The sequence below is a fragment of the Dendrobates tinctorius genome, unplaced genomic scaffold, assembly GCF_039654945.1.
Source record: "Dendrobates tinctorius isolate UK_male_01 unplaced genomic scaffold, ASM3965494v1 ptg000007l, whole genome shotgun sequence".
NCBI lineage: Eukaryota > Metazoa > Chordata > Amphibia > Anura > Dendrobatidae > Dendrobates > Dendrobates tinctorius.
The window spans coordinates 18,426,989-18,442,478 of record NW_027361675.1 but is presented as its reverse complement, the minus strand read 5'-3'; the positions used below and the strand labels follow the sequence as shown (position 1 = coordinate 18,442,478).

General features: G+C 41.5%; 1 protein-coding gene across 3 annotated transcripts in view; it reads left to right on the top strand.

Moving 5' to 3' along the window:
• Window positions 1–15,490, top strand: part of TBC1D32 (TBC1 domain family member 32) — a 121,243-nt gene that overhangs the window by 85,543 nt on the left and 20,210 nt on the right. For all 3 annotated transcript variants that reach the window (XM_073572210.1, XM_073572199.1, XM_073572221.1), the window contains exons 22-27: window positions 5,642–5,761; window positions 5,953–6,041; window positions 6,502–6,624; window positions 7,573–7,681; window positions 10,832–10,925; window positions 11,740–11,862. In XM_073572210.1, the coding sequence (XP_073428311.1) occupies window positions 5,642–5,761; window positions 5,953–6,041; window positions 6,502–6,624; window positions 7,573–7,681; window positions 10,832–10,925; window positions 11,740–11,862 (658 nt within the window). The remainder of the gene's footprint in view (window positions 1–5,641; window positions 5,762–5,952; window positions 6,042–6,501; window positions 6,625–7,572; window positions 7,682–10,831; window positions 10,926–11,739; window positions 11,863–15,490) is intronic.

The following is a 15,490-nucleotide window of genomic DNA, read 5'->3' as shown; positions in this document are numbered from 1 at the left end:
TTCCTCCACAACTGCCAGGAAAATTGTTCGGGATGCAAAGAAAAACCCACAAATAACATCAGCTGAAATACTGGACTCAATGAAAACTAGCGATGTGGCTGTTTCAAGATGCATTATAAGGAGGCATTTGAAGAAAAATGAGCTGCATGGTCGAGTCACCAGAAGAAAACCATTACTACACAAATGCCACAAAGTATGTCTCCTACAATATGCAAAAAAGCACAGAGACCAGCCTCAAAACTTCTGGAACAAGGAAATTTGGAATGATGAGACCAAAATTTAACTTTTTGGCCACAACCATAAACGTTACATTTGGAGAGAGGTCAGCAAGGCCTATGATGAAAGGAAAACCATTCCTACTGCAAAGCATGGAGGTGGATCGCTGATGTTTTGGGGATGTGTGAGCTACAACAGCACAGGAAACTTGGTCAAAGTTGAAGGAAAGATGAATGCAGCACATTAGCAGTAAATACTGGAGTCAATTTCCAATCATCAGCCCAGACGCTGTGCATTGGACATACTTGGACGTTCCAACATGTCAACGATCCAAAACACAAGGCCAAGTCGACCTGTGATTGGCTACAGCAGAAAAAAGTGAAGGTCCTGGAGTGGCCATCTCAGTCTCCTGACCTCAATATCATTGAGCCACTCTGGGGAGATCTCAAGCACGCAGTTCATGCTATACAGCCCAGGAATTTACAGGAACTGGAGGCTTTTTGCCAAGAAGAGTGGGCAGCTTTACCATCTGAGAAAAAAAACTCATCCACAACTACCACAAAAGACTTCAAGCTGTCATTGATGTTAGAGGTGGCAATACACGGTATTAAGAAATGGGGTATGTGAACTTTTGATCAGGATCATTTGGAGAAATGAGTATTGAGAGACGACTCAAGGAAAAAGTAGTGATCATGCTGAATGATATTTAATATTTTGTACAAAAGCCTTTGTTGGTGATGACAGCTTCAAGATGCCTGCTGTATGGAGAAACTAGTCACATGCATTCCTCAAGTGTGATTTGTCCCATTCTTCCACACAAACACATTTCAAATCCTGACGCTCCCGTGATCTCTGAGCTTTAGTTGATTCCATAAATTTTTATTGGATTCAAGTCATGTAATTGATTGTGATATTCTAGCAGCTTTATTTTCTTTCTCTGAAATTAATTTACAGTTTCCTTGGATGTATGTTTGGGATCATTATCTTGCTGAAATGTCCACCCTCGTTTCATATTCATCATTCTTGTAGATGGCAGCAGATTTTTATCAAGAGTGTCTCAGTACATTTGTTCATTCATCCTTCCTTCAATTATATAAAGTTTGCCAGTGCCATATGTTGTAAAACAGCCCCACCTGTTCTGAATGGGTCACCGAGGAGGAAAACATGACCAAGCCAAGTCACAGAAAACCAGAGAGGTTGGTAACTACGCGGATTGCAGACCCCTGATCCTAACCACACAACTAGCAGCAGCCATGGAGCGTACCTACGATGATTCTAGACGCCTCGTCACAGCCGGAGGACTAAATAAGCCTAAAGCAAGAAAAGGGAAAATCTAAAACTGCCCCACAGCAGACCCCAAAGGAATAGACAGCCCCCACACATGTATTGACGGTGAGACAAGATGAAAACACGAACACAGGTAGGAAAATAGGCTGAGCAAACGATGGCCGGCCCACACTAGCTAGAAAGAAAAGGAAAGATACTGTCTGCAATCACGCCAAAAAACCCTGCAAAAATGTCCAACACTTCTGAAAGCAAAAAATACCCTGAAGTCACTAGACTTCTCCCACTATATCAGCACTCTGGCATATTCTGAGAACAGAGCAAAAAGAGGCCAATCTAATAAGGGACAAAAAGCAAACTGGCACATACAGTGACATAAGAGTGGAAATTCAGCACAGCCCCGGCCGGGGCTGGCTGACCACAGAAAACTGAATAGTCCAAACCAAATCACATGTGAACAATTAGCAAAGACAACTTAGCTTGAGAAGGCAGGAACTGAGCTGGAAACTAAGACCTCAGGAGGCAGGAAAAAATCACCAGCAGGGGAATAGGGAGTCGGCTGTCTTAAATCCAGTCTGAGACTCCAGATGTCCACTCCTCTTCCTCATTATCAGGTGGCAGGTCTCTGTTAATTAGATCAGCTTCACTATCTCCTGCCGCCACCAGAGGGAGCCCGGAAAGAGAACTCACAACTCCTCTCAGCACAACCAGCTCCCTCACCAGAAACCAGAGGCAGACCAGAAAATGAGTTCACAACACCCATCCCATGATGTTCCCGCCTTCAAACTTCACTGTTGGTATGGTGTTTTTGGGTTCATATGCAGTGCCTTTTGCCTCCAAATATGGTGTGTATTATGGAATCCAAAGAGTTCAATTTTGGTCTCATCTGACCAGACTATATTCTCCCAGTATTTCACAGACTTATCTAAATGTTGTTGATCAAACATTAAATGTGCTTGAACATACTTTTTGTTCAGCAGTGTGGTTAGTGTGCATACAGGCTGTGGAGGTTGAGTGCATTACTTATTGTTTTCTTTGTAGCAAATTCTACCTGCTGTTTGCAGGCCTTTTGTTAGCTCTCCACAGGTGGTCTTTGACTCTTGGACAACCCATCTAATAATTCTGTTCACTCATCTATGTAAATACTTTTTTGCCAAAAGTATTCTATTAGTGATACCTTTGTTAGCTATCCAGAAAAATTACAGTTGCTTCTCACAAAATTAGAATATAATCAAAAAGTTAATTTATTTTCGTTCTTCAATACAAAAAGTGAATCTCATATATTATATATTATATAGTCATTACAAACAGAGTGATCTATTTCAAGTGTTTATTTCTGTTAATGTTGATGATTATGGCTTACAGCCAATGAAAACCCAAAAGTCATTATCTCAGTAAATTAGAAGAATTACCAAAAAACACCTGCAAAGGCTTCCTAAGCATTTAAAAATGTCCATTAGTTTGTTTCAGTAGGCTCAACAATCATGGGGAAGACTGCTGACTTGACAGATGTCCAGAAGGCAGTCATTGACAAAGTCCACAAGGAGGGTAAGCCACAAAAGGTCATTGTTAAAGAGGCTGGCTGTTCACAGGATGCTGTATCCAAGCATATTAATGGACAGTTGAGTGTAAGAAAAAAGTGTGGTAGAAAAAGGAGCACAAGCAACCGTGATAACCGCAGCCTTGAAATGATTGTTAAGAATAGGCCATTCAAAAATTTGGGGGAGATTCACAAGGAGTGGACTGCTGCTGGAGTAATTGCTTCAAGAGTCACCACACACAGACCTATCCAGGACATGGGCTACAAGTGTCACATTCCTTGTATCAAGCCACTCATGACCAATAAAGATGTTGTTTTCAGATGAAAGTAAATTTTGCATTTCATTTGGAAATCAAGGTCCCAGAGTCTGCAGAAAGAGTGGAGAGGCACACAATCCAAGCTGCTTGAGGTCTAGTGTGAAGTTTCCACAATCGGTGATGGTTTGGGGAGCCATGTCATCTGCTAGTGTAGGTCCACTGTGTTTTATCAAGACCAAAGTCAGCGCACCCGTCTACCAGGAAATTTTAAAGCACTTCATGCTTCCCTCTGCCGACAAGCTTTTTGGTGATGGAAATTTAATTCTCCAGCAGGACTTGGCACCTGTCCACACTGCCAAAAGTACCAATACCTGGTTTAAAAACAACAGTGTCACTGTACTTGATTGGCAAGCAAACTTGCCTGACCTTAAACGCAATAGAGAATCTATGGGGCATTGTCAAGAGCCACCAGACCCAACAATGCAGACAAGCTGAAGGCTGCTATCAAAACAACCTGAGCTTCCATAACACCTCAGCATTGCCACAGGCTGATTTCCTCCTTGCCACGCCACATTGATGCCGTAATTGATGCAAAAGTATATTGAGTGGATTTACTAATCATACATTTTGTGGGAAGCACCTGTTTTTACAGCTCTGGCAAAAATTAAGAGACCACTGCACAGTTTTGTAAAAATCAGCTTCTCTACATGTCTGACAGCCATTCCATTCCAGTGTCAGTTGAATTCCAACCAGAGTACACCTCATTCTACTTAATTTGCTTTTGATTAGGTGATCAACTGAACCAGATCTTATTTAACGAAGGAAAGTATAAAAAACTGCTGTGGTGTTCACAATCCTCTTGCAATAGGACAAGCTGGATGGAAAAACAAGTGCTAGTAATATCCCAAAAGTAATTGGCATGGTTCAAAGTTATTTTTTCATTCCTAAGGAGTTGAAAAGAAAAGTCTTGAGTGAGGTAAAGGAGGGCTCAATTCTGGCTTTACTAGCAGAGGGATACAGTGAGCGTCATGTTGCCTCCATCCTTAAAATTTCTAAGACGACAGTCCATTACAACAAGGTCAAGCAGCAGACATTGGGGACAACAAAGCTAGAGACCGGCAGCGGGCGAAAACGACTCTCCACTGACCTGGATGAACGTCATCTTATTCGAATGTCAATCAGCAACTACAGGATGACATGATGTGACCTACAAAAGGAATGGCAAATGGCAGCTGGGGTGAAGTACACGGCAAGAACAGTTCGTAACAGGCTCCTAAAGACAGGGCTCAGGCCATGTAAAGATAGAAAAAAGCCTTTCATCAATGAGAAGCAAAAGAGAGCCAGGCTGAAGATTACCAAAGACAATAAGGATTGGACCATAGAGGACTGGAGTAAAGTAATCTTCTCTGATGAGTCTAATTTTCAGCCTTGCCCCACACCTGGTCATCTAATGGTTAGACTGAGACCTGGAGAGGCATACAAGTCACAGTGTTTTGCACCCACTGTAAAATTTGGTAGAGGATCTGTGATGATCTGGGGATGCTTCAGCAAGGCTGGAATTGGGCAAGTTAATCTTTGCGAAGGACGTGAATCAAGCCACGTACAAGGTTATCCTGTAAAAACAGTTGATTCCTTCTGCTCAGGCAATGTTCCCCAACTCTGAGGACTGTTTTTTTCAGCAGGACAATGCACCATGCCACACAGCTAGGTCAATCAATGTATGGAGGAAGGACCACCACAGCCCAATCTCCCGACCTGAACCCTATTGAAAACCTCTGGAATGTAATCAAGAGGAAGATGGATAGTCACAAGCCATCAAACAAAGAAGAACTGCTTAAATTTTTGTACCAGGAGTGGCATAAGGTCACCCAAAAGCAGTGTGAAAGACTGGTGGAAAGCATGCCAAGACGCATGAAAGCTGTGATTAAAAATCATGGTTATTCCACAAAATATTGATTTCTGAACTCTTCCTGAGTTAAAACATCAGTATTGTTGTTTCTAAATGATTATGAACTTGTTTTCTTAGCATTATTTGAGGTCTGCAAGCACTGCATTTTTTTGTTATTTTGACCATTTCTCATTTTCTGAAAATAAATACAAAATTTAGTGCTTGGAAATTTGGAGACATGTTGTCAGTAGTTTATAGAATAAAAGAGCAATTTACATTTTACCTATAATACTGTATACCTGTAAAGAGAATAATTAGACAAACTGAAAGTTTTGCAGTGGTCTCTTAATTTTTGACAGAGCTGTATATAATGGTATACAATATCTGGGGACGGGTAATATATAACTAATAATGTGTGTAAAGGTTTATAGATTTCTGAGTTTCTTTCAATTCTAGTCTTTTCTAGCCTTGATGAATTTGCTGTCCTCCTACCATGCTGTTTATGAGCTACTAGGAAAGCAACACTTGCCATCAAAAGAAGAATACTCTCTCCGTGAAATCCCTACATCTTTTGTTGTGAGTAAGACAGGGTTGTAGAAATGTTTGCTTATCAATATCCACTCTGATTATGGGAAACCCTGGAATTGCCAAAGATCTTTTCCACCAATATATAATTGTATTTCTGTATTTTTGGACTTGATTATAATTTTTCATATAACAGAATCAATATATTATACATAATTTTCTTTTCTTTTTTTTTCTTCAAGGATGTATTTGATCGTCTTGTCGTTGTAAATTCAGTCGCTAAAATTAGTTCTTTGTTTAACTATGATCAGTCACACGTATTCGGCTTAAGGTGAGGAAACCTCATGTGCCTGCTTCTCTGCGTCTTGTAGAAGTTATAGGATACCTTACAGCGGTTTTGTTTTTTGCAGATTATTGTGTTTTTAAGACCATACACAATCTTGACGGATTTTTTTAATTTAGGTTATATGTTAGATATTGTCGCAATATAAGATTGCAGCTGTTACTGCTTCCACTATACACGGGACATGGCCATATATGTGAATCGCAATTTACCACTCAGATGTTGGTACAATAGGAGCTGTAGACTACACCAACTAATTAGCAAATATCGTTATTGTGCCAGTGACTGTTAGAAATTGTTCCATTTTTATTTGATTTCTAAACCATGTTCCACACCACAATGAGCGGGTGTAGGTCATCTGTATTCGCCTGTTTGAAGGTTATATAGAGAAGTACGAATATATTAAGATACAGTGATGCCCTGGATACTCATTTTCTTTCTTTTTCAGATTATTAAATGTCATGTGCTGTAGTCTCGATACTCTGTTACTTCTAGAGTCCCAGTACAAAGTCTGTGAGATGCTTTTTAACGCCCAAAGGGAAAACACTACAGACTCTTCCACAGGTTCACAGTAAGTGGCAGAAGACTATCCATATTGAATAACATATGAATACAGCTGTGGTAAATGAATGAATCCCAAACTAGGTGCTCCTGCGAGTGACGTCTCAACAACAGCTCATTGCTGAATTGTGATGAAATAGTAAAGCGGACAACCCTCCTCTTTTTAATCCCCACTGCTTCATCGCGGATGCTCCAGAAGTGAAACCCTACTGGCGGTCCCATTGCAGTAAGGCCAGGTTTTATATTGCGTTAGAGCAGTCCGTTCAACGCATGCATTAAACGGACTGCGCTAACGCTACTCATTTTTCTGATCGCGTTATGCGATCGCACTAGCTCAGCTTCTACATCTGAGCTAGCAGTGACGGACCAACGAACGCTGCAGACCGCGTCCGAGGGTCCGTCACAGCATGACGGCACATCGCTAACGCATGCCGATTTTGACATGCGTTAGCAATGCGCCACGTTATGGCAGCCTATGGCAGCGTTAACGGATGCGTTACATCGCGTTAAACGGACTGCCATAACTTTATGTGAACCAGCCTAAGAGTGCCATACTTCCATGTGATAGTTGCAGTGGTCACACGCCCTCATCAATGCTGTGGGAGCCAGAGCAGTGGGGGAATTTACCCATTTCTAACGGTCTATTTTATTTTTTCAGGCAACCCTTTAAAATTATTAATTGTCATTTATTTTCCCATGCCCGTTTTCTTTGCATAGCAGTACATAATATTTTGTGACAACATTGTGCTGATCTTATAGGAGGCAATGAAGTGTGTGATAGTGTCAGCATGGAAGCAAGGGAATTTTGGGAGTAGCAGGACTCTTAATACAAAGTATTTCCAGATAGGGATGCGGATTGGAGACTGTAACCTCTCCCGTTATTGGGATGATGTGTGGTCATAGCTGTCATGTCATTACTGTACCGAAATGTGCTCACGGCATTTACATTTACTTGCAGGAATATTATTATAGATGGACTGTCTGTGGAGAGAAACCATATTCTGGTGAGGATGAACATCATTGGAGGACCACGTGAGCGCGTTTTACCGTCTAGAGTGATGCTTCAGGTGATTTATGGTTCATACATTTCTGCTATAGCAAGCTGTAAATTTTACCTCTCCCGATATCTAATTACCCTTTTAGACCTGGCAAATTAGCAAATATAACATGAATTAAGGAGATATGGGGTAACCTGAGAAGAAATATGAAGTTTTTTTCTCATATCTGGAAATATCTTTAAGCGCCGATTTTTTATGACAGCCTTAAAGGGAATCAGTCAGCAGGTTTTTACCATGTAATCTGAAGACAGCAGGAGATTGAGGCTGAAACACAGAATTCAGGGATGTGTCACCTGTTGTTTACTAACTGTGAAGGATTTATCACTAAGAGATTTACATTACCTGACTACATTATTCTGTCAACCAAGTCCTGTGATAAGCAGCTCACTGTCTATGGGCATAGTACATGTAGAGCCCGGTGTGGGCGGGGCTAGCTTTCTCAGCTCTGCGTCATCCTAAATCTAAAAGCTTAGATTGTGTCAGAATACCTGCTCCCAATAATCTAAGTGATGCATCAATGGATTCAGCTTCTCCTTGCCTACATCAGGCTGCTCAATGAGGTAGCAAAAACCTACTGACAGATTACCTTTAAGGAACTTTGGCATGGGTTCTTAAAGTTTATGAGGGGAGTTTATCAAGGGATTTATGGCAGTTTTTTGTCATCAGAGTGTTGCAAATTTTGGGGCAAGCTGTTCTTATGCAAAATCAGTTTATGCAAACATTGAATATATGACATTTGAATTGCATTACTGCTTTGTAGACGATACTTATACATTGATTCTTGGAGCGCATTTTGATTAAATTGTGTGATCCCATCTACCAACGTCAAAGATTCCCTGTTTGGAAGGGCTAATAATCAGGAATGAGTGTTGTGAAGACACAGCATTGTATCTTAATTAACCAGATGACTATTATTTAATAATAATAATTATTATTTCAGTAGGACTAGGGACATGAGCTAGAGTTCATGTGAGAATGACTGTTGACCCTGTCATTGATTTAATGTTCAATGGCTGCCATTTGTTGACTTGCTGCTGATTAGCTATTAAATTTGTCCTTGCATTGCAGTACTAGTATTGTTCTAATATCTTTGGGAAACAAAGACACAATGATTGAATGTTTGTTAATATGTTGATAACCCATTCGTGCTCTGCAATATGGAGGACAATCTATGCATGTTGTTTGAGCACTCCAGCAGAGAAGGATTGCCTCCTTCTACCCTTCCCCAAGCCTGTGGTGAAATGCCCAAATAAAAAGTTGTGACCTGCCTGTGTTCAATGAGACTGAAAGACTGGGAGACAGAGAGAGACAGCCAGAGATTGAGCCAAGACATCCAGACCTCCAAAGGACAAAAGACAGGACAGGATTCACAACATCATGGCTCAACATGAGGGACAAGGATCTATGATTTTACAGGAAACAACCTAGGGGACCTCGGCCCCGGTTGGAAGAATACAGATCTGCTCCATTGACCATTGCTGTATCATGGGTACGTTTGGAGAAAGCCAGGATTGGGACCCACCGGTCACCTGGCTCCATGGAGAGAAGCCAGGTTGTGAATCTTGGGTCTACTGGCCTTGTACCTGAATGGACTGTCACCTTCCTACGCTTGTCGTTACCTCCTCTCTGTGTCCGTGTCACAGGTGGGGTAGTACCTTGGAGCTCTGAAGTAACAGCTGCCATTATCCGGGAGAGTCAGCGGAAGGGTGAGACTCTGTGATGTGCACCATCTTGGGGTATTTTACTGGGACTGTTCTACGTGTTATTTGCCTGTTTTATGGTTCAATAAAGCATTGCCACACCATTTTACTCTCACCCTCCCATTTGGTGGGACGATCCCTGGTCCATGCGGTTTCGGCTAGCGGACTGCGGGGCCTGCCGACCCCCCCACGTGTCTCCACAAGTTTTTATTGCCTGATTATTAGCCTTTTAAATGGATCTTAAATCCATGAGCTGTGAAATAAAAGGTTACATTGTTTTTAGATTATATTAAAAGACCAAGCAGATTGAATATTAGAATTTAGATAATTTCTATGAAACCTGTTTTGCTCTTATATTCTTGATAAATCCTCCTGTTCTGGTGGTGTAGTTTTAGAAAATTGTATGGGTTGTCATCCATATCAATGTAAAATCCGAATTGACTGCGGCATTACCATATGTTGATGTGTTAATGTGGACAGTGATTTGAATTCACAGTGGCAGACCTGGAGCAGGAAATATTAGCAGAGAGTATTTGATCTGCAAGCTTCAAGCTTGTTTTGTACATTGAATGTCTGCCTCTTTTTATAGTTTCTCTTTATAGGGAGCATGTCACCAGGTTTTCCCCATAATAAACCCAAGCCACAACCTTTATGCCCTCTTTTACAGTATTCTATCAAGCTGTATATAAGTCCCCAATAATCTCTGCAGGTCATATAAAATACTCTTTATAATCCCCACCATACATAGCGTTCCAGTCCGATAAATCCCCGCAGTCACGGTCCTCTTGCTTGTTTCATTTGGATGACGCGTCCTACGTCATCTACACAGTGTCCCCCAACCACACTCTTGCGCATGCGCACTTTGCTCCGCCCTGTATTGTAGTATGCATGCGCTAGCTTTACTTCCAGGTCATCTGCGCTCTAAGGCCTCTCCTGGCGCATGCGCATTACAGTACTTTCAGCAGGGTGAAGTACGCCGGCACTGGAGAAAGATTAGTGGCACGGTGTGAGGACGTAGGCTGTGTTGTCCACATGAAGCAGAGCAGGAAGACGGCGATAGTGGTGATAGAGAAGGCGCCAAAGGAAGACCAGTAACACCTGTCAGATCGAAGTGTCGTATGGGGAGATTATAAAAGCTATTTTTAAGATCCGCACAGGGGTTGGAGAGTTGTATACAGCTTGCTAGACTGCTGTAAAAGAGGCCTTAGATGTGATGACCTTAGTTTATATTGGGAAAATCTAGTGATAGATTCCCTTTAAATATATAAAAACACTGTATGCAGAGTATCAGGCTATCACCCCAATAGACCAATAGAGCAGTGGCATAATGTTCAAGGGAGACGTGGCACTTTCTTTGCTGCTGCAGAAAATAGATACCATTCTTACTATATTTATTTTCAAAGTAATAATTACGGTTCGTTAATAAAAAATAATTTCCATCTGTAATTTGTTTGTGTAGAGTAACGAACCATATCCTTGGCCAATGTTTTCATCCTATCCTTTACCAAAATGCTACATACCAGAGGTAACTGGAACTGAGGATCCGAAGCAAGGTAAAATATCACTACAATCAATATAAATCACATAATTTAAAGTGATTCTTCAAAGACATACAGTTTTATGTAAACTTAGTCTCTATGTTGTGGGATGCAGTTTGTATTACAACTTTGCGACTAAGGCTACTTTCACACTAGCGTCGTGCGACGCACGTCGCAATTCGTCGTTTTGGAGAAAAAACGCATCCTGCAAAGTTGCCCGGAGGATGCGTTTTTTCTACATAGACTTGTGTTAGCGACGCATTGCGACGTATGGGCACACGTCGCATCCGTCGTGCGACGGATGCGTCGTGTTTTGGCGGCCGCGACGCACACAAAAACGTTACATGTAACGTTTTTTTGTGCGTCGTGTCCTCCATTTTCGACCGCGCATGCGCGGCCGAAACTCCGCCCCCTCCTCCCTGGACATTACAATGGGGCAGCGGATGCGTTGAAAAACTGCATCCACTGCCCCCGTTGTGCTAAACTTTCACAACGTGCGACGCTACGTCGCCCCGACGCAGGGTGACGTGCGTCTCACAATGCTAGTGTGAAAGTAGCCTAAACGAGGGCGGTAGGAGGGGATGGTGATGATGGCTTATCTGTGCAAGCTGCTGCAATGACAAATATGTTTCCATAGAACTCAATGTAAATTGTGGCGTGTCATGTGGCCCTACAAACAGCCAGTCAGAGCCCACTGGACTAATATGGTTAGCCTTTCCTATGGATAGATCATAAAACTCAAAGAACCAAATAAGCCGTTTAATGTACAGAACCTATTTAACGTATGAAATATAACATAATAATAGTGGACTTCTTTTTATTTTCTTAGACCATGAATTCTTGAAGTTTCTCTCATCTGGAGGCACAGACCAAAAAGTAACATGGTTGGACAATTGTAAAAGACTGTTCTGTAAAACTCTTAAATCAAAGCCTGGTGTATTAAGATGGTCAGGTAAGTGAGGTGTGTTAAATTCTATATAGGCAGTAGTGCTGATGGAATGCCAGATAAGACACCCATCCATTACTAATCCTATAGTTATATGGTAAATAAAGACATAGTCATAATAAAGTCCTTTATTTGAAATAATCACACAGACTCCTTTATTGAATCTTAATTTACCATACTTACTGCATCACCTAATCCCCGAATCCCTCGATCTTCTGCAACAACAATAAAATAATAAACCAACATAATTACTCCCTGTCCGAAGTAGTCCAATTACCGAGTGTCCCATGACGATCTCATGTGTAGAACAGTCACATCGGGGGATGCGACTGCTCTACCCTCCTTCCGGTGATACACTGACAGGAGATAATCCCTCCAGCAATGTATCATTGAGAGTTCACCGGAGTTTGTGCTCTCAGTTACGGCCGCAAGTGACAGTATACTTCGGGAGGATTACCTCCTGTCAGTGTATCACCGGAGGCCTGGTAGAGCAGTCACATCTCCTGATGTGACCGTTCTACACGTTATATCGTCGTGGGACACTCGTTATTACATGGACTACGGCGGACAGGTAAGTATATGTTGGTTTATTTTACTTTTGTTGCAGGAGATCGAGGGCGTTGAGGAGTATGTGTTTGGTGAGTATGAATGGTTTTTTTTGTTTTACAATTGAACACAGTCGCCAGATGATGGGACTACTGTCCCATCATCGCACGCACAGTGGGCTGTGTGCGGGCAATTGCCTCCAGGTGTTAGTTGATTCTGACAGCTGGCACCTGGCTCTCAGTGCCAGGAGTGGTCCCCGCACCGCTCACGGTACTTTAACCCCCTAAATGCTGCGATCACTGCAATCTCAGCATTTATCGATCAGGCAGAGGGAAAAACCCCTCTCCCCTTGGATTGGAGACCCCGCGATGTAATAGTAGGGTTCCGATCGTTTCCATTATGACCTGATGTTGTCATGATGACATCCAGGTTACCAGGTACTAGCAAGTTAGTAAGATGATGCGCAATGCATGACTATGTAACTTGTCTCTGCAGGGCTGACAGGCTGTAAAGTATAGCATTGTTATACCTTATAACTGCGATCAGACTGCAGAAAATGAAAGTCCCATAGTGGGAAAAAGTAAAAAGTTTAAAAAAAAAAATCACAAAATAGAATAAAAGAAAAAATATATTATACCTATAAATAAATAATATTCTGAAATAAAATTAAATAAACAATAAAAGTGCACATATTTGTTATTGCTGCATCCGTAATGACCCGACCTATAAAACTGTCCCACTAGTTAACTCATCTAGTGAACACCGTAAAAAAAATGCTTGTTCACCATACCACCGAACAAAAAGTGGAATAAAATGCGATAAAAAAGATGAATGTAAATAAAAATGGTATAGCTGAAACTTGTCCCGCAAAAAACAAGCAGCCATACAGCTCCATCAGCCAAAAGATGAAAAATTATGTCTCACAATAAAGTGATGCAAAAATAATTATTTTTTCTATAAAATAGTTTAATCGTGTAAAAGCGTCAAAACATAAAAAAAGATATAAAAGTGGTATCGCTGTAATCATACTGAACCGAAGAATAAAGCTGCCTTATCAATTTTACCACAAGCAGAACAGTATCAAAAAAATTCCAGAACTGCTGTTTTTTGTTTATTCTGCCTCCCAAAAATCGGAATAGAAAGTGTTCCAAAAACGTGATGAGCCTGAAAATAGTACCAATAAAAACATCAATTTGTCCCGCAAAAGCAACTCCTCACATGACTGTCGGCTGAAATATGGAAAAATTACAGCTATCAAAATATGGGGATGCAAAAACTAGTTTTGGAAAAAAAGCATCTTTTAGTGTGTGACAGCTGCCAAACAGAAAAATCAATATAAATCTGGTATCACTGTAATAAAATTGTCTAATGGCATAATTGCGTAAAGAAACACTTCTTCACCTGTGGTTAATTTTTTTTTCATTCTGCCTCCCGAAAGATCGCAATAAGGCTCGGCTCACATTTTTCTAAGCTCTGCTCTGAGTGCTTACATCTGGGTTTCCATGTAAATTTCTAAAATGCGTGATTCAGACAGAACCCCCAGTGGAAGATTCCCTATAATGAGGCAGATGGAGGCATTGTGGACACTGTCTGGCCTATGAACCAGCAGTGTCCATCTTTTCAGGCGTGCATAAAAGTTCCCTTGCCCACAGTTTTGTGCACCTCTAAAAGAAAAGATGCTGAACAGATGCCAAACGGAGTCCAGAGTAACTCTGCTACCTCATTATAGAAAGTGCCTCCCTCGGGTGTTTCATCTGAATCACGTCACTTGGAGATTTAAGTGGAAACCCCAAAGTAAGTGCTCAGCGTAAAGCACAGGATAAATGTGATCCCAAAATTCTGTAAAATGTTCCTCACAAAAGCTTCAACTCAATCCACAAAAAAGCAAGTCCCCAGTCAGGTCTGTCATCTGTTATTGGAAATATAGGGGGCTTCCATGTTACTGGTACTACAAAGGCTCTGTAAAATTGAAATGGCCCTCGTCCCCCAAAAGAAATCCAGCAAATTCTGTGCTCCCAAATTCAAATGCCCCTTCCCTTTTGAGCCCCACAGTGTGCCTAAACCGCAGTTAGTGCCCACATGTTTGGCATTTCTGTAGCGATGAGTGCCCGTCTGATTTACGGGTGCATGAACTGGGCACAATGGTCACTGGAATGGCAGTTTGCAATTTTCACTCAGTAACATCCACTGCTGCTTGTTTCTGACAAACACCCATGGAGTCAAAATTGTCACTACACCTGTAGGTGTATTCCCAAATTGGTATCATTTACAAAGTGGGGTCACTTGAGGGGGGATTCTGCTCTGTGAGCACTTAGAGGCTCTGTATATGGAGTCCACAAACGATTATAGAAAATTTTACGCTCCAGGATGCCTCCTGTACAACACTACTGCTTAGCCATATGGGGAGACTCAGGAGGGAAAGATCGCTATTAGTCAATAGCGCTCTGTCCCTCCAGCGTCTCGCCGTATGTACTTTACAGCCACATACGGGCTATTTCTAAAATCGGCAAAAATTGTGGGACGAATTTTGCAGCTATTTTTACCCATTTCCCACTGTAAAAATGTAAAATCTGGGACTAAAACAAAATTTTGCTGGTAAAATTGTAATTATTTCTTTCATTACCCAATGGTACAAAATTCTGTGACCCACCTGTGGTGTCAATATGATCACTGCACCCCTAGATTTAATTCATTAAGAGGTGTAGTTTGTAAAATGGTGTGATTAGGTCTGACAGCGTCATGTAAACATTGTAAATGCAGCTGTAAAGCACTCCTCCAACTAACGTGTAGCGGCTACTGCTGGGTACTGAAGAACAGCCCCATATACTCTTAAAGGGACAGCACAAAATGACTGTTCACACCAAGTACAGGCGCTCCGTGCATCATGGTGAGGCCAAACATTTAAGTGCAGATTCCCACCTGCTTGGTTTCCTTCTGTCTCTGCCCTTCTCTGGTTCTGTGAAGCCGGAGCTCTAAATCAGGTGGACTATTATGTTGAATAAGAGAAAGATACTAAAGAGAGATATGGCCTTTATAAGTTGTCGTATGTCTTACTATTAAATAACCGTACATTGTATGTATTTTGCTT